Source organism: Triturus cristatus, chromosome 9, assembly GCF_964204655.1.
Source record: "Triturus cristatus chromosome 9, aTriCri1.1, whole genome shotgun sequence".
Lineage (NCBI taxonomy): Eukaryota > Metazoa > Chordata > Amphibia > Caudata > Salamandridae > Triturus > Triturus cristatus.
Genome location: NC_140592.1, coordinates 341,385,401 through 341,410,742, shown reverse-complemented (window position 1 = coordinate 341,410,742; position 25,342 = coordinate 341,385,401). Strand labels below are relative to the sequence as shown.

General features: G+C 44.5%; 2 protein-coding genes across 3 annotated transcripts in view; both read left to right on the top strand.

Moving 5' to 3' along the window:
• NAA80 (N-alpha-acetyltransferase 80, NatH catalytic subunit) overlaps positions 1-3,676 on the top strand; it is a 65,769-nt gene extending 62,093 nt beyond the window's left edge. The window contains exon 2 of the mRNA XM_085625097.1: positions 2,345-3,676. Within this exon, the coding sequence (XP_085481223.1) occupies positions 2,352-3,413 (1,062 nt within the window). The 5' untranslated portion in view covers positions 2,345-2,351 and the 3' untranslated portion in view covers positions 3,414-3,676. The remainder of the gene's footprint in view (positions 1-2,344) is intronic.
• LOC146797887 (hyaluronidase-3-like) overlaps positions 1-25,342 on the top strand; it is a 110,458-nt gene that overhangs the window by 62,093 nt on the left and 23,023 nt on the right. The gene's annotated exons all lie outside the window — the stretch shown is intronic.

Below are 25,342 nucleotides of genomic sequence, written 5' to 3'. Positions count from 1 at the left end.
TCAACAATGAGGGATGAGATTATAGTTTATGAAAGTGCCCTGAGACAGATAGAAAATGAGCAACTATTAAGTCTCCCAATCGCGCTCCAAAGTGCTGAAATTAGGGTGCAGCAGGTACTAGACAAGCAGCGATACTTAGCTAGAGAAGTGGCCAAGAGGGAACTACAGACTTTTTTGTTGGAGATGGGGATTATAAACTCCCAGACCTATGGTCAACAGCTAGGTGAGGAGGGAGAGGTTAGTGGCAGATTACTGGCATGGCTCATTCAGTCTCTAATGGTGAAGAATAATATCACCAAAAAGGGATAAAGAGGGAATAGAGTCTATTTTCAGCACATACTTTCCTAAAATCTTTTATTGTCCATTTTTTAACTTGCCTCAAATTCCCTCATTGGAAAAGGAAGCTGTGGGCAATCTGATTCACTCGAAAAAAATAGAGGAGGTGGTAGAGGTGATAAGGGAACTTCCAACATGTAAACCTCCAGGGGAGGATGGCTACCCCTCAGAATAATAAAATAATCCGTTTACAGAGCTGTTCAACCTTAGTTTAAAAGGGGGGCCATACCCTCTTCATGTAAGAAAGGAATCCTAATCTGCATTCTTATTCTAGAAAAGAACACGGAGCAAGTGCATTCTTACCACCCACCATTTTACATAATTTAGATGATAAGATTTCTATGAAGATCATTGCTAGGAGAATATCAGAGATAATAGCTGATCTTATGGCAGTAGCTAGGAAAGGGTTTGTGCCTATATGGCAATTATGATAGCCTTATAGCCCGCCGTAGCGGGCTATACCAGCTATCAAAGGCCCACTCCAGTGTTTTCGGCTGGGGCCTTTAACAAGGGAGCATGACTTTAATAGCCGGTATAGCCCAGCTACGAAGAGCTATAAGGCTATTAGAACATTCTGCCACTAGAGGGCAGACTGTTCCAACAAATAAAACAAAGGCTTCAGGGAGCGTGAGGGCATTGAAATCCCCTCAGGCTCCCTGAAGCCTTTGTTCACAGCCAGAGCTGTAAACAAAGAGACATTGGAATGCTGGAGCTCCGGGCTTATACCAGCCATTATAAGCCCGGAGCTACTCCATTGTTTTCAATGGAGCGCCCAACAGTCCAACGCTCTAATCTGTAATACTCATTTCCTATTTGAAGCTATGTATTACTGTACTATTAACCAGATTCCAGCAGTAGTCTTGTTAGTGGATGCTGAAAAAGATTTTGATTTGGTGAACTGCAATTTTACTCCGAATTTGTAACATATTACAGCCTCAATGCGTTATACAGATGTAAATAAGTCAAAACCTCTCCTCTTCTTAGTGGTCAGCTTATCTTCGTATCACAGCTACTCTCAACCCATGTAATTCAATACATTACAGTACAGTTCAATGGTTCTTGTTACACATCCACATCAGTTTCCCTTTCCGATGGAGAAACCTCTGCCATCTCTGATGAAACAGTGTCCTAAGTGGCAGTGAACTTGCAGGAAGGCCACACAAATAAAGTATGAGTTTGTTGTTGGAGGATCTTCTTTCTAGGTACTATTTACTTTTGAAGTCCCAAACGAACTGGATCATGTTGCGTTTTCTTCCACTAGATGTGAATATGTGACTGATGCTACTTAACCTTACAAAATATGCAGTCACTCAATATCTAAGGTATTGCATATGAAGACAGCAACTACTTATGTCATCGGAAATAAGCATCAAGTTATTGCCTTTTGGAATATTCATAAAGGTCTGGGTCTCAACTGCAGCACCGAAGCAGTATATGGCAAAAAGATAGGCAATTGTCTGTGGTTCATGCCTTACTGAACAGGAAAGTGAGATTTAGTAAACTGAAAGATGCTGGTAGGTACAGGCTAGCATCTAGCAAATGAGTGTGTACAGGAGCATCAGGATTACCATTCATGATTTATATTCCGCATTGCATTGTGCACCTCATTTAATTGCATACTTTCTTCATAAACCAGATTTCACATTCTAGCTTTGGTACACACTTGTGCAAATAATTCGTTTAACATGTAGTTTGAAAATATGCTGATGTTTTTAGTTCTTTACTTTCTAATTGATGAAAAGAGATCTGCCATAAAAGATGTTACACAAATAGATATGGTCTACAGTGACATAGGTGATCTGTTCAGATTTCCTGTCGCTATGTTTTTCTGTGCACAAGAGCACCGTCAGCTGTGCTTACCATGCTCTATTTCCAAACGCCTGTGCTTTCGCTTTTGCATGTGAGTGTGTATACACGTGTTTTTTTTTTTTTACCATTCTGATGCATATTGTTCGTTGGAAGGAAGTTCGAATGTGATTGGTAAGGCTCTGCTGCTTCTTCTCCCTAGTGAAGCAATGGGTTCCACTCCTGAGGTCATTGCAGTGGTTCCTATTCACCAGAGGCCTGATCTCATCGAAGCCTGTGCTGATCTCATCAATGAAGAATGGAAAAGAAGCCAAGCCTCTCGCATGCACTCTCTCCAGAAATCCTGTGATGATTTTCCAGTATGCCTAGTGCTTATCAAAACTCAAAGGGCAGCCCACAGCTCTAGCGAGGATGTAAAGGTGCAAAGTCAACTCTTGGGACATGCTAGGCTGGCTAGAGTTTTGGGCCAACCCCAAAGTTTGTTTGTTGAGTCAGTGGTGATCAGCAAACAATTGCGTGGCAAGGGTCTTGGACGGAAGCTTATGGAAGCCACTGAGGGTTATGCCCGTTCTCGTGGATTCAGACAGCTTCATCTAACCACCCACGATAAGCAGCACTTCTATGCCCATCTGGGCTATGCCTTATCTGAGCCAGTCCAGAATGTAGGAGCCATGTCCTCGTTTGTATCAATGGAGTTTCTGGAGGCCCTCTCCAGGCAGCCATCTGCAAGTTCATGTGAATCAGGGTCTAAGGCTGCTCATTCTGCATTGCCCAGTTTCAGTAATGGATCCTCATTAGAAACCACTCCACCCCCATTACCTTCCTCCTTAAGCATTCTGGGATGTCCATCATTGCAACCTTTGGCTTCCACACCGTCTACTGTTTGCCAAAATGGTCTTCCTCCACCACCACCACCGTTGCCACCTATATCTTCATCTGCTCCTCCAGTATTACCTATGAGCCTTCCTCCTCCTCCTCCTCCTCAACTACCACTTCTAAATAGCAGAGATCCATTTGGATGTTCAATGAGTTCTCCACCTCCACCACCACCTTTACCACCTAGTTCTTTAATGGCTTCCTCTCTATGCCCTGCAGGTACCCATCACAATTCTAAAGATCCTGTTTTACCAGGATTATCTTCACATAATGCCACAGAGGGTCCACTTATTTCCAACAGTCAAAGTCAAAAGTGCATTAAACAGACTCTTCTGCAGACACCGCACAGAGACCTGCGAGGACTTCCTATCTTCTGGATGAAGAAAAACATTTGATGAAGAACCCAAATTGGCTATGAACTTCACTAAACAACCAAAACTTTCTGGAGTGATGAAAAAGCTCTTACATCAGTGTTGCTACCTCTAAACCTTTAAGAGTGTGATATTTTGATTGTGTTTGTTTATAGCTTAAAAATCACTTTCAAATCCCATCCAGCATGAGTTAATATTTTCTTTCGTAGAAAAAGCAGTCATGTTTGCAAGAGACATCCTATCTCCACTGGAATAGTCACTATTCAATAAAGAGGCTTTATAGTCTACATAGGGGTGGTTACCTATTCTCCAGGGGTATGAATCAGCTTTGTGACTACCTGTGAATGTCTCTTCTGTGACACTTAGTGGCTGTTATCTCATTGTGAAAGCAGATACAGAGCATCTGCATTTGGGCAGTTTATGGAGTTGAATTGTCTGTGGATGGTTGATCTGATTGCCTTTCATTCTCTCTCCTATCATTTGAATGACTCCTCTCACTGCATGTACCTATGATGTGTCTATGTGTGTCCTATCTTTATAGTAGAGTAGCTGCTCTGCCCTGTGAGTGCTGGCCTTCTGCTGCTTAAGAGTGTTATCACTTACACTCCCTTAGGGTGAAAGACCGATAATGCGTGAGCTATGGTTTCATGACACTCAGTGTGTAAGGAAGGCCAGTAGGGATTAATGAAGCATGGTTAATGAGTACCTCCTTGTCCTCATGTCCTGATTAATAAACACATCTAGTATCCAGGAAGCAAAGTGAGAGGCACTTTCCACACGAGTAGTTCGAAATCCCAAGAATTAGGAATCTCAAATGCTGTCTTCTTATGGTACGGCAAAACCAAATTGAGGTCCCACTGCATAGGAGGGCCCTCCATGGGGAAAATGTATGAGCATGCAATTAAAACAGATTGCTGTCTTCATTGTTGAGGGGAAAACGTCCTTTTATTTGTTGCTATGGTCAATAATTATGTAATAAATTGTACAGTGTCCACCTGAATACCTGACTTAATGGAAGTGTTTGGTGGATTTAATGTCTACATTTGTTATGGTATTTAATAGTTTTTAAAAAAAAGGATCATCATTCCCAAGGGCAGTGCCGTGTTCACTGGAAAATTAATTGGGTGATACCTGTTAGATTCTCTTGGCCCCCAAATGAAATACTTCCTTTTTTGGAGAAAAATGAAACGGGCAAATCTCTCTTCTATAGCAAATTATGCCCTGTTTACAGGACGTGCTAGTGGGTCAGATTAACCTGTTGAAGAATATTGTATCTTCGTGCAATTATATATACATCAGCATCTATCTACAGATCAAATGTAACAGGATAATTATGATTATTCATAAACCACTCCGCAGATAATATGCAAATCAGTGAAGATATACCCGGCTATATTTCATCCCACATCCCTAAACTACTAGTATATTCCCTACCTAAATTGTATTTATGACAGCCATATAATTTATACGGATGTAGGTGTCAACTGTGCCAAGCCATGTATAATTTCCCCGCATAACTTATGCTGTCATTGTGTCAGCATTCAGAATTGCACCCTTCTGCATCTATGTCTAAACCTGCCCTTCACCAGTCCATATAACATTATCTTGATGGCACATTTATAAAACGTACACCAGATAATTAGACACTTTCCCTTCTCTGTCCTGTTAAAAAATATTGCGATAAAGCACGCACTTTTAGCATTACCATTCAAACACTTAGGGGTCTATTATAATGTCTAGCTGATCGCCACTGCCCGACATTATCTCCCGCCCGCCTCCCATTTCCCCCGCCATATTATGATGGCGGGGGGTACTGCGGCGGACGGGAAGGCCGTCCGCCGCTTGTCGACCGGGCAGAAAAGGGTTGAATATGGTGACGGTGTCTGCAAGACACCGCCATCCATATTACTATGCAGGCGGGAAGCAGCCTTTCCATGGCGGCACTGCCGCCACGGAAAGACATGCGGTGTTTGCAGTTGGGGGCCCGTTGCGGCCCCCCAGGGTGTAGGAGGGTGCACATGGGGGTACCTATGGTACCCCCTGCATTTGCATGCTCAACGTGGCAAGCACCACGCGGTACCTGTCACGTTGTGCATGCAAATGCACAATGTGCAGCCACAGCATTGTGGCAGGCGGTGCTGTGTGCACCGCCCGCCACAATGATGTGGATGGGAGATGCCACCGTGGCGGTGGCATCCTAATTGTCAGTGGAAGACCGCCGCACCACTGGCAGCCGGTCCCAGCACCGCTAGGGCCGCGGGCGGACATAAGTCCGCCCGCCATCCTAATAGGCCCACCAAGTTTGCTTTTCTGAGCCTCATGCCTATCACACACATTCATCTGTATTAAATGCAGTCCTTCATATATGCAATCAGGTCTGCCTTACATGTCACATGCATTATTATCACACAAAATCACTGTTGCACACTTCAGAAGCTTTCGTTTGGCAATGTAACAGGAATCAGAAGTCCTCTATATTCACTTAGTTACTCTCTCATGAACTTCTTATGGAATTGTTCCCTGGCAACCAGTAAGGCTGCCAAAATAGATCTGTATGGCTGTGGGTAAAGGTCAGCTGATCAAAAAGTAGGGTCTCAAGTTGACAGATGTAGGAAAGGGGTAGAGTAATGACAATGTCAGGTGTCTCAAGAAATATAAAGTTGACATATCAAAGATTAGAAACATTTGGAAGACTTGAACTGGTGAGACCATGCCAGTCCTGGGTTGTTTAACAGAATACAATTCAGAAAAATATTGCCATACAAAAATATCAAACAAATGCAGTGTAAATTACAAAAATATTGGCGACAAATATTGTAGAGAAAAATATCTTAATTGCATAGGTCAGTACATGCATTTTTATGTATTTAAAATTGTTGTAATGTTGCAGGGATTCTGCTTATGCACAGAACTATGCGCAGGAAACTAGGACCTCAGAGAATTGTGGTGTACCAGAAACTCCCCTCATAACTAAGAACCCCTATCCGACTAGCTTAGTGTCACGTTGTACGTCTTACAAGTGGGTCAGCCAGCTTCGGCCTGTACCCAATACCCTTGCTGTCAAAGATTGCTTTAGGTCACGGTTCATTCGCTCCACAACACTATTGCCCTCAGGCCGGTATGGAGACGAAAATTTGACTTGGACCCCCAAACTTCTCATGGCTTCTTTGTAAGCCCAAGAGGCAAACGCAGGGCCCTGATCAGAATGAAGGGTACCACATGCAAAACTCCCAATAAAGACACGCAAATCCTTGATAACCGTCCGGGCATCAGTACTCCTTTGCGGCCACACCCACAGAAAACGTGTGCACGAATCCACTGCAACCAAGATGTACTTGTACGCAGTATCAGAGGAAAAAGGACCGCAGTGATCTAAATAAACACACGCAAGTGGTTGATTAGATATAAACAGCTGCGTTTGTGGTGGACGCGCGACAGTAGAAGGTTTAATCTGCTGGCAAATGTCACATAAAAGGACATAAGCTCGCGTCTGTTTGTACAAACCGTACCACCAGTAACGTTGCTGTAAAAGAGATACAGTCGCCGAAACTCCGGCGTGCGCAGTCGCAACACCTTCGTGGGCTGCTGTAATCAGAGATGGTCTGCAGTCCACGTTGGGAATCAATCTGTCACCAACGTCGTTAATCCTCACTAACGGGACGTTATCAGGACTTAAACGATAATGGTAGCGGGAAGGGAAACCTTTCGGAAATCCCTTCCCTGTCTCGGACGCAGCAATAGCTGCCAAGATGTCGTCATCATCAATCCTAGTTTTGGATCTTGTAACTGCTGCTACTAAATATGTCGCCACTGCGGTTTTTGCTGCCTCGTCAGCCAAACTGTTACCGACAGCATGGACACCAACACGCTGGTGACCAAGAGTGTGAATTACATTCACGAGGGGCAGGCCTTCTTTAAGGCCTGCCACTCGAACCCAAAGCGTTTTGTGCTTTACTGTGCTACCTTTTGAATCACGAAAGTCATTCTGACTTCAAAAGTGTAAATTCTCGTTGTATGATTGAACACAATAAAACGAGTCACTCACTATAAGAGTGGTGACCCGAGGATCAGCAAACTCCAGTGCAAGCACCAGTGCTTTTAGCTCTGCCAACTGCGCGGTACAATCACCCAATGACTGCGTATGAATTCATACTCCAAGAACTCCGGCGAAGTCAAGGAGATTGCCCATTGTATCCACCTTGGATGCAAAGCCTTAGAATTAGGTACACTGGCTTTAGTAACCGCCTCAAGGGCAGGGTACGGTGTTACCACCAGCATGTGCTTTCCCTGTGATAGCGCTCGCTCTTTCCAGATCTCCATCTGAACTGCTGTCAGTACTTTCTCGACAGCGGAGAAGCGCAGCTCAGCCGAAGTGTACAGATGAGATTTGTATGCAATGGGGACTGTGTCGCCCTCATTGAACGTCAAGTAGGTGAAACCCACTGCACCCGGTACGATTCTAATGACCAGGTTAGTGTGGTTATCACGAGTTTGTAAAAACTTTGAAGCTAGGAGATCAGACTGCAATGATTGCAATGCAGCCGAATGCTCAGGCAGCCAGCAAGATTTGGTAAAAGTAGGTTGTACCAAGGCATAAAGCGACTTGATACGCTGGGCATAATCAGGAATGTAGGTACGACCGAAATTCAGAAAACCCAGCAAAGATTGTAATTTCTTCAGTGTCGTAGGAGTACTGAGGCGTGCGCATTTCTCAAGGAATTGCGGAGCCAAACCTCGACCCTCATGATTGAGTTCGTACCCCAAGAACAACACTGTGAACTCGGCAATGTGGGACTTGGCAAAGTTGAATTTGTAACCATAGTCAGCAAACATAGTTATTATGTTATCCACGCGAGCAAGGTGTGGAAGCAACTCGTCGTCCGTTAGGTAGATGTCATCTACATACGAATATGCTTCCGGGTCAATCATCTCCAAAAGTGAGACCACACGAGCAGCAAAAACCCCGGGGCTGTTCTTATAGCCCATTGGGAGCCTTTTAAACCATTTTTGTTTGCCACCCGAGGTAAACGCCGTCCACTCATAGCTATGAGGAGACAGGTTGTGGCTATAAAAGCCATTGGAGATGTCAAGAGTAGTTTTAAAACGTTTTCTCACAAGACTATCGACGAGAGCCGAACTGTGTGTATTCTGTACCGCACATGTCCGGCAGTGCGAATTTAAGTGCCGGTAATCCAAAACAAGGCGGTACGATCCGTCAGGCTTCGTCACGGTGAACAAAGGATTATTCATGGGTGACACACATGTTTCAATTACTCCCTGATTTTCCAATTGCTCAAGGATGGACGCGACGTGAGATCGGGCTTCGCGACGCATGGGGTATTGGGGTTGTGGCTGGGGTTCAACGGAATCGTATGATTGTGAGAAAATTTGTCCCAGCCAACCTGAGTACGGTACAACGCAGACGCGAGCACCTGCGCCCACTCCCCGGCTAACCTGTTAGAATGTTCCAATGGCACCGTGTGCCCAAAGGAAGGGAGGATTACCACCTCCCCTCTAGGAGCCTCCAACACGAAAGCCGGGGGCCAATCTGCCTCCGCCAAAAGTATATCATAGGTGGAGGTGAGATGATCCCAAAATACCACTTTAATTTTACTTTGTATGTCACCCTCAATTAAAAGGTTAATTTTAAACATTCTTTCAGGGGGAGCTACGCGAGTATCAGCAGTTTCAACACTTACAAATGTATCAGTTGCTGTCGCCGCCAGAAACGGACGCAGCGCTTGTCGCACTACTGTAACTTCCGCCGCGCTGTCTAGCAGCGTTAGCGCCCATGTCTGGTTCAGAAGCTGTGTCCGTACCATCTGAGGCATATCTCGCAGTTAGAGCAGCAACTTTCTTCTTTTGAAACGGGGGTCTTTGACGTGCAGACTCGTCCTGTTTGCCTTTACCGTCAGTCTGACGGGGCTGCTCACGACCTTGAGCACCCTTTCCCTTCCCACGATCTCCGCCACCGGATTGATAAGCCGATGTTTCCTGTGAAGAACGAGGAGAGCGTTGTTCAGGAACCTGAAATCTATCAGGTGACTTAATATTAGAACGATTGCGCAAATCATAGGTGCGATCACTTTGTGTCTGCACCGGTGATGCAGAACGAGACCTCCGTTTTTCTTGCTGCTTCCCCTGTTTCTTAGCTCGCCAACTTTGTTTCGGAAAGTTGGGCTTTTCGTCCTTAGTAGACGAACTCACTTTAGGCTGCTGCACCGCAGTCGGAATGATCACAGCGGGTTTCACACCCAAGGCGCTACGACCCACCATTCTGTAGGCTTTCGCTATAATTTTAGCGAATTCCTTTGGCCTGTCGCCCGGATCCACAAGTGCCAACATATTGCACACCTGGAATTGCATGGCATCTCCTTTGAGGCTGCCCATAACCATGGAACAAACCACATCGAAGCTATCGACAAGCCTCAATCCCAACTCAATTGCTGCCTCGGCACCATGATTGTCTTGATGACCGAGGGCAGTACAGACATAGACGGAGTGACGTAGCACTTCGCATAGGTCGCAGCAAAGACCTTGCCCCAATTGTCACAGTCGACAATATCCGGGACTAGGTCCTTAGGTAATGTTATAGTGAGGATCCTGTGTTTATCCACATGAGAAGTATTGGGAAACACGGCTTCAAATTGATCAAATTTTTCAGCAAGCCAGCAAGGGAATTCATCCCTATTTTGGGGGCGCTTGCCGACAACCGAATTAACCATAACTGGACTGATGACCGTCGCATGATGGTCAGTCGTGTGTCCCGCAACCGCAGGTGCCCCCACCTGCACATTGCGAGACACGTACTGCACTAACGCCCTATGGACCGTAATCAGGGCAGTGTGTAGCACACGTAACTCTGCCACCGCCACAGTCATGTAGCGGGGATGGGGTGTATAACCGGCCAGCACCGGCCATGTGGCCCCTGCAATTGACAACGGGCTCATTCTCGCCGGCGCTACCGCATGGGGAAGGGTGCCAATAAACCAACTAGTATGCTGCCAGGCACTAAGGGGAATTTCAAGTGTCCGATAAGGGGCATAGGCAGCAGGCATCGCGGTGTGAGTATATTCGTGGAACAAATTGTCATTTGCATCCACTTTGTCAAACGTCATCCAAGAGTAAAACAACTCATACGGGAACGCTGCATCAGCGCCTACTACTAAAATAACAGCCAAGCCATCATCCGGGACCCCATAGACCCTCAAATGTGCGGTCAGGGGAACCCTACTATGCGCGGCAACATTGACCGCCATCAGGACACTTTCAAGAACAACGAAAAGCTATACTGTAGCCCTGGGGTTCAGAAAAAGAAAACCTTTTTAATTATCAAGCTTGAAAGAACCTTCAGTCGAAACCCAGGTAGGTTAAGCCGTCACTCACGTTATCCGGAAACCAGAGTGAGGGATTTGTGGACTAATAAAAGCACTACTAAGGCGTTTCAGATCAAAAGACCAAACGTTAGGTGCGCCATGTTGCAGGGATTCTGCTTATGCACAGAACTATGCGCAGGAAACCAGGACCTCAGAGAATTGTGGTGTACCAGAAACTCCCCTCAGAACTAAGAACCCCTATCCGACTAGCTTAGTGTCACATTCGTTATCCGAGATTTAGCTCGGCGGTCCCAATGTATAGACAACCCAGAACAAACGACTTAGATACTCTCAGGAGTGGTGGGAATCCGAAATACCCGTTGGTAGCTATATATCAGTCCACAACAGAATAACAAAGACACGGTAAAAGTTTAAAGAGTTTATTTTATAAACCTCGCGTCCTAAGATGCAGTACTTTGGCTAACACAAGCAGACAAATGGTTAGGATCAGCACCATCAGCATTGTTACAATACCATAGAAAATGAAAGGAGCAATCATAATAATAATGACCGTGGAACACAACCAACCTCCTTTCTCTAGCAACTAATAAGGTATTATTAGACTAATAGAAGGTCTCTTAGGTTTGCATGGTGGACCCCATACCTTATAGATAACATGTAACAACAGTGTCGCGTGCAAAAGCAGCAGAAGCAGCAAGCTGGCTTTCTAACAACCATCGAGGTTATGCTAACTTAGTGTTGTACATAGGGCGTGGTTAACCCACACTACAGTAACTTTAGAAAATTTAAATTCTTTTGGTAAAAAGTAATATATTTAAAAAAAAAAGTAAGCATTAATTTAATTAGTGTAAAAAATGAATTCCTACAAATACCTGTTAGTTTAACATAATTTGACAATTTAACATCAATTTATAGATAAAATTGTATTATACAGATAAATAAAATTATTAAACAAATACATAAATTTAAATTGTAAGAAAACACAATATTTACATGTTTAATAGTAGTATATATACTTTTAAAAATTAAAAATGTTTATGAAACCGTTGAAGTTCATTTTAAAAATATGGTCCTAGAATTAATAAGAGTTCAATAAGAAAACACACAAGTCCAATAGAATAAAAAAATAAAAGATCGACATAGATTCAAAATATATACTTGTAATAAAAAATACCTTCGCAATATTTGATAAAAGATACAGACTGATTACTATAATTAAAACCTTACAAACATTGAGAAAAAAAGCCTTGTAAGACCAATATAACAAGTTATGGAAAATGCATGCATTGTGGGGGTTTATACTAAGTTATGTTAACTGGATCTGTAAAGCGTGGCTAATCACCCAAAGGGTATATAGGTGCTGGAGCAAGTGTGAAGGTCGACCGTAGGAATTTAGTTGAAGAGCCAATTCTTCAGCTCCTTATGGAATTCCAGAAGTAAGGATGGAGCCCTAAGGTGAAGAGGGAGGTCTTTTAATGCTTTGGGTGCGAGGTATGAGAAGGCTAGCTCTCCTGATCTGCTTCTTTGGATGCAGGGTGTGAATACGAGATGAAAAGCGTGGATGTCGGGTGGGCTGGTGGAAGTGGAGGCGGGAGTTGAGGTATGCTGGTCCGATGTTGTGCCGTGCCTTGTATGCATGTGAGAGGAGTTTTAATTGGCAGCATTTGTGTAGTGAAACCCAGTGGAGGTCTCTGAGGTGAGGCATGATGGGTGCATCACGGAAGGTCCAGGACGAGTCTGGTAGCTTTCTGAATGGTCTGAAGACGGTGGAGGAGGTGCTTGTGGATTCAGGTGCACAGGCTTCCCACCCAATCCAGACGCTGCTCCTATGCTATGAGAGCAGTACCAGGATTGAACTGAGTGGCCTGATCTGCCGCTCACACTGCTTGGGAGCCTGTGGCTTTTCCCCAACCCGGCTGTGAACACAGCTAAATTGGAGAAATAGAAGTGTGCATGTATGTTTGGCCAGCCTAAGGCGGCTGGCCAAACTTACATGTGCACTTTTAAGCGCTCACCACTCCTGTCTGTGATGGCTCGGCCCTGCCCCGCATGCAAGCACTGTCAGCCAGAGCCCGTCACAGAAAATTAGAATGATATTATTGTTTTAATATCACTTTATTTTTCGGTGACTGACTCTGACCAGTGGGGCGATGCTCCTCCGCCATTGCTGAGGAGCCGCCTCTGCTGCAACAAAGACAGCAACACCACCTACATAGACGTGAAAACAATCCGATAAAGTCAAGTAGTTACCGAAAGAAATAAAAGAAATTCAAAACAACACTAGAAAAATTATCAAGACATCCTCATGAAATCTGACTCTTGGTTTAACCTGGGGATAAAAAAACATTGCGGTCACCAACTAAGTGACAGATGTCCTAAGAACCGGTTGTAAAATACTGACCTATGTACTAATAGGTTGATTCGCAAATGACCAATTCCTAGTAGGTCTCAATTCAACCTACCTCATGAATACTGATGAAGTAGGTCGCAGATTGTGACCCGCTAAGAATCTCAGCCATCACAGGGATGGTGACATGCTGAGGTCAGTCTTTTTAAGAGTTGACAGTGGTCTGTGGGACCACTTGTTTGGGTCAACATTCACAAAGGGGAAGGGGGCCTTCCTGTTTGGGAATGGCTTGCCACTTTCATTTGAGGAGGTAGTCAAAGATTCAGGTTTTGCCTCCGGAATTCAGTATCAAAACATGAAAACATACCAGTCCGCTTTTGTATTTGGAACACCCTAAAACGCCCCTTCCAAATGCCGAATCGGTATTTGATTGCAAACCTAAATTTCAATTCTGAAACCTTATTCTGCCAATTGGACCCTTTGGAACCACAAAAAGACTTATATGTCTGGCCCTATGCTACTAACCCTAAACCTTATTTAACTCAATGAAACAAAGTCTTAGCCGGGCGAAATTGTGATTTTGTTTCTTGCCATCACTGGACTTAATACACACAGTTGCTTAAAAATAATAAGAATCTTTGAAGACCAAAGACTTGTTATTTTGTCATAGTTGTCGAACCCAACTGGGAAACCTGATCAGAATTTAGTGAATCATTGAAAACATTAAACAAAAATCTGTGGTATTAAAAAAAATACTTTGCCTCATGGTGTGTCATTTACAATTGGCCTGTCTGGAATTTTCCTGCACATGATCATTTGAATTTGTCCTATAGGAAACATATTATTGTGTCAGCAAACCCTCATTGTCCTAGTTACATGTGGCCTCCCAATTGCCATAAACTTTAAAGATATGCCAATTTCTTTTTTTTTGCATGCACTTTTTAATAATACTCCTAATTCTTAGTAATTTAGAGTTACATTTTATATAAACATTTCAACTTTTCCTGTCACTCCAGGTTGAATTGAATATTTGGAGTGCATTTATGCTAAAGGCTGTACTCTTCAGTGCCTTGAAATCCACTACCAAGCATACCAGCTGTCACTCAGAGGGTACCAAGCAAGATTCAATTAGAGTAGACTCCACTGGGGTCTACTAACAAGTAGGCCTCTGCAGTCTCGACCGTGCTGAGCTACCAGTGGTGCCAAAATAAAACCATATGTCCTCTAGAAAGAGTGCACTGATGAGAAAGTGCGAACACATGGACACTTATTGGGCACTCAACAACCTTGCAAAAATCGTGCAATAAAATAACAAGTTGTTCGGATATGTTCCCTGCTGGTGTTGTGACTTGGATCCTCAAGACCGCAACCCGTAGAGGAAAAAAAGACAAGCTTTTTAAGTCTGCTCCTGTAAAAACTCACAATGTATCAATCATGATATTCTTTATGAGAGCATCTGAGTTTCTTTCATGGTCTACTATAAACCTAAATGCATTGTTGTAAGAAGAATGGCTGGTCTCACCCAAAAAGTTGAGACAGTTCATTTCATAAATGAAGCTTGACATTGACATCTAAGTTGAGAAAGTCCTTCTGGGCACTGCTGGAACAGCCATCAAGGCCAGAGGAGGGCACATGCCTGTAGCAATGAAGCACACTTGGCAGTGCTAAAGGCCTGTCTGCAAACAAGAAGTACATCTTTCAGAAATAAGTACTACTGGTCAGAACAGGCGTAGTCACTGAGGATGCCTGTTGTGAGCTTGCTGATTCTTTGGATAGACTCGATATGAATGACATCAATACGCAGTCAACTTTAGTCTAAAAAATAAATTTCATTGTTCCGGAAAAAACACAATGTCCTACATGCACATACCTTGCTTCTCTCCACCAAAGATGGCAGCGACCATTTTCCACGTGATCACTCTAGATGATGGACCAGCTGGTTTCTCTGTCAGGCGAAGATCAAATATTGGTACTCTGATACTCCTTTTACTGAAGCTTACATTTCTCAAAATTGATTTAGCATCTTCACTTTCCTTTGTGTTGCCAGATATCTTCCAGTATTCCCCATTGAGAACCTTACTCCTGCTTTGATGAAAGTATTTCCCTACATTTTTAGGGAATATGAAATAAAAACGTGTAGGTCCTGATTTAAAGTTCTTAGGAATCAAGGTTGTTATTTATCGCACCTCATAAATAAAGATCCTGCAGGGTCCATTATTTATTGGATGCGATATATAACACCTATCATGAGTTTTTTGGGAATAACGTGGATTCTGCTGCTTAGTGCACCGAAATCCACAATGGTACGGTAAATACAGTATACCTTTCTCCTGTTAATTTCCGGCATGTTTGACCTACCAAAATTTATCAAAGAGTGAGGTGTTTAACGGACCAAGTGATTACTGCGTATGGTAAATAACACCTGACTCTAAATTCCATCCCATGCGCAAACTGGCATTCGCTTGGGTGTTGGAAAACGGACTCATTCATATACGGGTTCTGAATTTGATGGTTCCCATGAACGATCCTCTATAAACTTCTATTATTATTAGTAGTATTGTTTATGACAAACTCCTGTACATCTTTTCAGCCCTAAAATCTTCACAGTACATCCTGGATTTCAAATTTGGAAGTCCCACTAAAACTGCTGCTCTGTAAGGTAGCATATTACAGAATCATTCAACTCTAGCTGGCTTCAATAAGGAAATCTACATTGCCTAATGAGGGGCTCAGTTTAGAGGGAAACTTTAGACACAATGCCGAACTTGTCATCACAAGTGACCTTCAAGGCATTGGTTAGTTTATGATATCAAAAAGGAGTATGCTGTGCCGGAACCAGGGAGAGGAGGTGTAGGAAGGTTGTGTCCTGCTCCAAAGATGGATACAGGGGGTATCCCTGTGGGAAATGGGGCCCTCACACACCCAAGGGTGTCATGCTTCATCATAGGGCATACTCCTCATCAGGCTGACGCTGCAATGCCTGACGGGCACCCTATGAGGGGCTCTTTGATGGAGATCTTTTGTCCCAAGCCGTTGGGTGCAGTGCGGGTGAGGGGTCAGATGGTATAGATGTGCGTATGTAGTGTAAGTGTGAAAAGGATTAAAAATGGTGGCCAGTGGTACTCCAGAGTAACAATTTTAATCAGGTGAGCCCACCGGTTCCTTTTAAAAGTTCAGGAACTGCATACTCCTTTTTGATAATCCTTTTTGATACCATTGTCAAACCAGGGGCATGTGTGCTGGACCTCTAACAAACACCCTCAGTCCCTCTTTTGTTTATATATTGGTTAGTTTATGTAATCACACATTTTTGGATTCTTGTTACTCGGCCACATACTATCAAGAGAGTGGTAAACTGGATGTGTATGTCTCTTACCAATTTCAGTCCTCTGACTGTACCTAGCTTTTTGCAGATGTTTGAATATTTTTCTTTGATCTGTCATGTATCTTTTGTACTAGAGGTTATGCTTCTGCAAAGACCTGGTGCAAAAATAGGCAATGGAAGACATTGTGGATGCTAGGTCTACTAAACATAAGAATGGTGAATGGTGGAAATCAAATTGTTAATATATTAAGGCTGCATCATTGATGTGGATTCCGATAGATCTTCCACAAGATCTAAGCAGTCTTAATGCTAAAAGGTAAACTGGAGAGGAACCCGGATATCACTATTGGCAGCTTAGCTCTAGCATCAAGGCTTTCTCTAGATTGATGAATGTGGTTTGTGCAACAAACCAAAATAATAGTATAGTTAAGTAAATAAAGAATGTAAAAGGCTCAAACCAAGTGAGAACATTATTAATGTGAAAGATAACACATGTATGCAGGAATCCTGATACAGGGATCATAAGACAGCAGAAACAGATTGGAGTTATTTTAGGTAAAAATAGATATGTTCAGCTCCAGCAAAACGAACATTTTCACAAAGATGCTGCAGCGCATTTGTTTTTGGCACCAAAATACCACAATGAGAAACTTATGCCTTTAAAAAGATTTGTTCAGGAAGAAGTTCTGCTCAATTTTTGTGCAACTGCTCAACTTTGCAGTAAATGTTCTTGCTAAAAAGGTATTTTGATACCAAAGTGTCAGATCTTCAGGGTGGGATCCTCAGATAGGGCCCACAGTTTCCAAAATACAAGGAGGATCCTAGAACTCCAGTTCAGATTGACAGTAAAAATGTCACCTTCCTACTGGCTCTCCGGATTGCACTCTCTCTATTCAAACGATTTTGTACACTCAGGAGAAAAGTTCCACAGTGACAAGAGGGGAAATATCAAATCCCAATTAGTCTACAAAGTTGTTTGTATGCAAAGACCGCTTCCTCTGTCCCCTCTCTGTCCCCTTTGAAATCTCCAGACACAGCAGAGACGTTCTATGAGGCACAATCAATAAAGATGTCCCCGGAGGTCCAGTGATTGTCCTTCTTCTATTTCTATTTTATACCCAGTCCCACTACCCGTGCTTATCAACTGCTTTAAGCTTACCTGCTACAACTACTGTTTTTTTCTTAAATTGTAAAAAACATCGATTCTTGGGACTCCTGGATTTGCTGAGTGCGTGCAGGCAGCTGGATGTTGGAAAGATCTACTGAAACTAAATTCTTCAAAAACAGTTTTAGCTTGTGTTACATGGTAAACCTAGACCTAACTGCAGTTTGGCAAAAGGAAATTGGATCTCCCCACCAACAATCGACACAAGAAAGAACTTCGCTGCGATTATAGACTCAAAGCCCTGTCTTGAAAGTCGGGTCAACAGTGTGACAAAAGTTCCCTCAACACTATCAGAATATTATGAGTGATATTCCACTAGCTGAGCTTCCCCCAGGCAGTACATGACTCAATTCCTGTAATGCTGTCATGCCTGGACTGTGCTTATAGGCTCTGCACAAAGCGTACAAAGTACCCTATAAACAAAAAACCAAATGCGCTACCACAACACAAGATCTTAGCCTAAACTGACTTGACACATAACCCTTGTCCTCAAAGCCCTGCACTGGCTATTGCTTGCGAGAAGAGTCTCTTTCAAAGTTATCTCCACAACCCACAAGACAATCCAGAGCACACTGGCCCAATTTTACCACAGACCAGATTGAAACTCCACACCCATAGGAGGAACCGTACATCAAGAATGGTACCTTTGGGGGGGGAGGGGGGGCGTGGCTAGCTGCCGGCGAAGATGGCTGCAAGCTATAGAGGCTCCGAGGCCACCCGGAAAAAATCCTCCAACATCCGTCCTCTGAAGTGGACGGAAAGGGCAGTAGGCTTCTGGTGTGGCTCTACAAAGGGGGCAAGGAATGTCATGGGTACTGACTACATTGGACAAATCGGGCATCCAGCACAAGTCCAACGAAGCCTTAGCGGAGGCTTTTGCCTCCGAGGCCCTTTACGCCCCCAAGACTGCCATGAAGGCAGCTGACTGCACTGACCTCCTCAGAGATGTGCTTCTTCAGGAGTTGACCGCGTACGTCCGCGAGAACCTGACGGAGCAAGAACTGACCCAAGCTTTGCGGGATCTACAGTCGAGGAAGATACTGGGCACTAATGGCCTGCCACTTGAATTATGTAAGGGCTTGGTGGATATTGCTGCTATGCCCATGCTTGAGATGCTTCAGGAGTCATGTAAAGCTGGCTACTTACCGGAAGACCATAGGACGCCAACTATAATCGTTATACACAAATAAGGCAAGCCCCCAACTGACTTTGGGTCCTATAGACCGATATCCCTATTGAATATGGAGGCAAAAGTATTGGTGAAGACCCTATAGACCAGGTTGCGAGGGTCATCTCATTGATTGTTCATTCTGATACGTCAGGTTTTGTGCCCAACAGGAGCACTAGGCTCAACCTTCGACACCTATATGGGGTGCTCCATCTGAGGGAGTCTCAAGCGGAAGACCCAGCTGTCCTTATGGCCCTTGATGCCAGAATGGCTTTCGACTCCGTTGAGTGCACTTACTTGTTGTGAGAAGCTGGCCTGGTATATGATGTCCACTAATGTGAGTGGGCACCTTGCACCAGTCCAGACAACCCTTATGGTGATTTAAGAGGTCTTAGACAACCACAGAAAGCTCTTTTAGTGGTAGCTGTGGAGAGCAGCCTTCAGGCTTAGTCTTGAAGGAGTGTAAAGCAGACTGTTTTACCACAATGCAATCTCATAGTATGGATTAAATGAAAAAGAACCACACAAGGTATTTATAAAAATATGTTTTTATTAGATAATACTCTCTAGTACGTCCAGTATCTGCCACATGGAGATATACACAAAGCACACAATACTATAGCAAATAAATCACAGTAAATAGCACTAATATACAGTGGACCCCAGGGAGGGACCAAGCCATATACTAAGAAAGTGGTATAAGAGCCACGACTCGGGTCAAGACCATGTCGAGAGGACGTAGAAGTGCTATGGACGCAAGGTGAGTGACTAGGAACCCCACGGAGAGTATGTGCAGTGTGGAAACACGACCGCGTGCTCCGTACAAGTCTATGATTAAGTCGCGGTTGGATTTTTAAAGATTAAGGACCCTTCCCAGTGGACCCTGAAGAAACACTGTGGAAAACAGAAGGCTGGAGAGCCAGCCCACCCGGGGATACCCTAGTACCCATGTTACCTACACCAGGGAAGGCAGGTGCAAAGGTATGAAGTGGTGTCGGATCCCACAGTCGAACCCAATGGAGGACTTCAGGAAAGTGCTGCTGCTGAAGAAGGAGAAAGTGTCCAGTGGAATCCGAAGGTGGTTTCTAGTTGAGAGGTACCTGCAAGCAGAGGAGAACGAGTCTATGTCACTCAGGAGTGACCAGGAGACTTGGAAGATGAATGCCCTCCGATGTCATGTGTTGCAGGAGAGTTGACGATGACCTTGACTCTGCAGCTGTGAGGACTAGGCAACGCTGAGGAAGACCAGGATCCGTGCACGAGCTGTCCCGCGAAGGATCTCAAGTGCTGAGGGGTCGGTGTTCGGCAGGAGCACCCTGGCAAGCTCCACCAATGCAGGAGCTGACGAAGGAGCAACATCTGGACCAGCAAGGTCCAGGGGACTCACCACAAGCAGGGGAGTCAGGGCAGGCCCTGAGCAATCAGGGGAGCTCACAGGAAACAATGGTGACCCTCAAAAGGACCCACAGGCCGGAGGCACTGGAGTCGCCAGAGGACCTCGAGCAGCTCGCCAAAAGATGCAGGCCACTGTGCCCACAATGCAGTGTGGTCGAAGATTCTGATCCCTGGTGGTGCTTGAGGTTGGGGGTACTTGGAGCCCGAAGATCTTGGTGGAAGGAAGCCAACAAGCCTTTGCAACTGCAAGTTGACGCGGTGCACAGGTGTTTGGTTATTGCAGCCCCCATGAGGGATACGGGCCTCAAACTTGGTAAGAGGGCAGGGCAGGCCTTGGGAGCTTTAGAAACCACCACCTGTGTTGCAGAACCTTTCGGAGTCCGGAGGAGCTCAGGATCAGCAGACCGGTCGACATAGTTATGGTGCCCTTGAATGCAGGGAAGTGACTCCTTCACTTCAAGGGAGATTCCTTCAGGTGTCTTTGATGTGCACAGGCCTTGGAAAGTTCCTGTATGGTGCACAGGCACAGATGATGCAGCAGATTGGAAGGGAGATGAAGTCATGCCCAGACGGTAGAAGAAGTGGTATCTGATCTGAATCTTGTCCCACGACGAATCTAGGGACTCACCCACAGGTAAACCCTTAAATACCCTAGGAAAAGGGGTGGGACAATTCCTGGGACCCTTCCAGGGGAGGGTCTGGACAGTGGGGAGGTTACTCCTATGTCCTTTGTCCAGTTTCGCACCGGAGAGGGAGCCGACGGCTCCCAGGACTGGTTTGAACTGGACTTTGCATGGGAACACCGAATGTGCCCCTCATGCAGACTGAGTAGCGCTGGCAAGCGCACCCACCCTGCCCCAATACACTAAATCCTGGCTGGGAGGTGGTCACACCTCCCTGTGACAGGATGCCTATTGTTCTGCCTTCCCTTGCTCGAGCTTGGCTCAGCCTCAGGAGGGTAGAATCGTGTTTGCGGTCGGCAGCAACCAATTTGTGTTGTCCGGGTCTGGAAGACTGGTACCCGGGGACATGGAAAGCCTAACGGATGACTCTTCCAGTGCTTGGAATCATACAGTGTGGGAGGTATGATTCCAACATGTTTGATAGCAAACATGATAGGATTCGTTGCAGCCAGTTTCGAGATGGTCATCGCGTAATTACGCAGTGCCCCTCTATATGGTATATGGCTGCTTCGCTGACAACCCGGGAGAATGGGCTCTGTAGGCTGTAGGGGTGTCCTGCTCATGCAGGGGCACTCTCTTAGTTAGAACCAAGCACCCTGCCTTCAGGATTGCCCAGGCCTGTGAAAGGGCTGACTTATAGGTTTTAAGTGCAGCGACCCTAGATATAGGAAACCTATATCTTTAGTAAGTGGTGCTAGCACAAGCTTACACAGGCTGCAATGGCAACCCAGTAGTTCCATTTTGAAAGGCCTCCCATGTTTGGCATAATGCTTGCTTCAGCCCATGGGGGACCTCAGGGGTACCTATGCCCTGGGTACCTTAGTATCATAGATTAGAGAGATATAAGGGTACCCTAGTGTCCAATCTGGGATGTACCTGAATACTTAACATAACAAATGGAGAAAGCAGATAGACTGGGGTCCTGATTAGCAGGATCCCCGTCAGGCTAGTCAATAACAGCTTAGCACCAAGCAAAAAGTGGGGGTAACCATAGAAGCAGATCCTACTTTCCTACAGAGACTCACAGAAAAGACACCGCTTTGGCACAGCCGTTTGTTATCCGAAGTGGGGAATCTCAAGGGCTTTAGGATGTGGGTATTGCTGGGCATCGAGCACTTGGGCGAAATCTGGAGGGACCAAGCCATTATCCGATTTGAAGACCTAAACCAAGAATACACATAAGCTGAATCCAGGTGTTTTCGATACTTCCTACTTGATCAGGCACTTTGATGTCACATACAAGAGGGCGAGCAACTGCCTGAGCCCCCCGCCCTCCACCCCTACTTCAAGTGGACCGTGTTCTCACGAAGGCACTGCCAGACAAAGCGGTGTCAATGATCTATCGTAAACTGATTAACAACGCTTCTGACCCACTTGAGTCACTGAAAAGGGCGTGGGAGTGAGATGTGGGCAACTTGGATCATGAGGATTGGGCAGAGGCTCTTTTATGCCCACAAGAGACTGACATACACACTCATTTCAGACTGATCCAAGTGAAAATACTACACCGGCCCTACTACTCACTGATGCTATTGCATAGAATTGTCTGGGTTGCCACCCTGCAATGTAGGAGTGGATGTTTGGCTGAGGGCACCTTTTTCCATATCCTCTGGGAATACCCACACATGCAGAATTTCTGGGCTAAAATGAAAGAAAATGTCCCGGGTCGTGCTGGTAGAACAGCCTTATCAGTGGCTTATCCTGGCGATTACAGGGTAAACAACATAGGCTAGATACACCGAGATCTGGTTGCGATAGGCAGCGAGGTGGCCAAGAGGAACATCTCGGGGTGCTTTGGGTGGCATGCACCCCCCCCTCCCCCTCTCCAGATGTTGTGGACTGGGAAGCGTACCTGGACTGGTGTCAGGGGTCAGAGCAAGTGATATACAAAGCCAGATGCGGTCCCAAAAAAGTGGGGGAAATTGTGTGGGGGGGGGGGGGGGGGGGGCTGGCGAGAATACATGGGATATGGCTAAACAAGGGGCTGGACGATTGCTTGGAGGGGGATAGGAAGGCAATCTGGGGGAGGTATGGGCGGTTTCCACATGTTAATGGGCCGTAAAAGTCCCACTTTTGAATTGATGGAAATGTTCATCCTGCAGCGTGCCACACCTAAGATTTATACATGGATAATATTGATTGAATTATTCTCTACTGTATGCTGCACGGAGCTTTTGTTTAATAAAAAAGAATTTAAAAACAAAAAGAATGGTACTTTTGTTAATTGTTCTTGTATTCAGAAGAATGTAAAGAAGTGTTAGTCTCTTCTCTGTATTAACCTGCAAACCATGGAACACCTTACATAAGAAAATAGGGACAATCAGCATCTAGTCTGATGTCAGAAAAGCAATAAAACTTGCCTTTACCCCCCAAAAATCGCTTGATTGAGTACATGGCATAAATCGATCCTAATGAAACCCCCCAAATAGAGCAACTGTCAATCTCCGTTTCTCATGTTTTGAAATACTACTTGACAATTCTCTGCCTCTGGCACAAGTGGAATGAACTTCAACTATTGGGAGGATGCTAGTTTAGTTACACACAACTGCATGCAGACTTATTTAGAGAACTAACCTGCGGAATGTTATCCAGGGCAACCTCTTCTTCTTTTAACAAACAATACACAAATACGGTAAGTACCACATGCCTTTCTATGTTTATCCTTATATTCCCCTGCACCAGGCTAACTTTGCTCCATACCTCATGCATTGTATCCACCTTTTCCCCCCACTAGGCCAAACTACTACCTACATCCTATTAATGTACACCACATGAAGGGCCAATAAAAGTGAGAGGCTCCTGTGACCTCGTTGGGGTTTCAGAGCATCATATAAATGATACATATGGAGAAGCAATTTACACAATAATTAAAAATGAAATCACAAGGCGTACTGAAACTCTGTCAATACCAATACAATAAAATGTTCGAATTTCATTTACGAATGAAGTTTGACCATTGTTTCCTACATTTATCACTTCATTAACTCCAATACTCAATCCTTCCGGTTAATTTGAGGGGGTGTATAAGGTTAACTATAAAATGTCTAATATATCAAACTCAGGTGCATCCGTGTCGAACTGAATTTCAATCATTTATTTTATCAGATATATAAAGCACTTTTAACAAACTGCTGCACAAATCCAGATATGCTAAAAACTAATGACTATGATTGCATTACAAGCAGAGGAATCGTGGACCAGACATAGCAAAGGATCATTGAGGATGGAACGGAATGAATGAAGACTAGAAGCAGAGAAGAGTGTAAAGATGTGAGAGTGCGTTCTCTAGGGTGTATAAGCAATCTGATAAAATGATTGGAGCTGGGATTGAACGTAGGGCGATCTGGAAGTACAAGTTGAGTTTGAGAGGTAGAACATGTTACATACAGAGGTTAGATAATGAAGATCACAGGGAAAAGAGAGCCAAAAGAAAATGGCAATAAAGTTGGAGACTCTTTAAGTGGATGGCAGAAAAGAAAACAAGTAGATGTATTTAATACAGATTAGGAAAGGAAAAGAGATTTGAGCAGAATGCTAAGGAGAGGTCATAGTAAAGGCCCACTGAGCCCCCCCTCCCCCGCCCTTAGTTCCTGCTCCTTCAAAGTTTTGAAACCTTAGCGTGTTGCAGAAGAAAACATAGGGGCAACACTATAATTGGGTAACCACTATTTGAAAAGGTTCTCTCTAGAAAAAACAAGAACATGCTAAAGAAGTTACTGAAAACACAAGAAACAAGCATTGGTAATGCATCGGTTTCGCCTGTGTAATTAAAAAGAAAGCTGTTTTCATCAATCATCGTCCGGTAGAAGGAATGAGTTCCCTGACAGATCACATGTGAGTGGCGCAGTGGCCAGAGCTGCTGACTTGAGAGCTGGGGATCCCATCCTGAGAGCTCAGAGGCGCCATGCAACATCCTGTGATTCTATACAAATCACTTAATCTCTCTGGGTGATAATTGTTATATAAATATGCTGCAATAGTAAAAGGCAAACATTTTATGAAAATATAGTTCCACCAAAGTGGATGTTAATAGTATTTTGGCTGCAGGCAACTGATAAGCGAAGAGGAACAAGCATTGGTGAATACAGGAAAATGTGCTTCAGCCAATAGAAATTGAGCAAAGGAAAGTGGCATTCACAGGGCCCAATGAGAAGCCAGGAAACAGAGGAGGTGGGATGTAAGTCCCTTTTAAGTTTATAATAAAAGCGCTGTGCAGGCAAAACCTAAAAAGTACTTTTGTAACCATGGTTAGTAAAGAAGGTCATCATTTTATTTTCATACTTTACTTCAGGGAAGCAATTACTGTGCAGTGCACTAGCATTAGAAATCGAGTCGTAGATTAAATGTAGACTTTAAGAATATGATTTGCAAATGACGTGAGCTCACAATCCCATTGAATATAGACTGTGCCTTTTAGTTGGATAGTAGCATCTCAAGAGAAAGAGCGTTTTACACAAACTGAAATAAGGTTGGAATATACAACAGCTGAACAAGCCTCACATGTACTTCACGTACAAGAGGCCTGACCAGTTA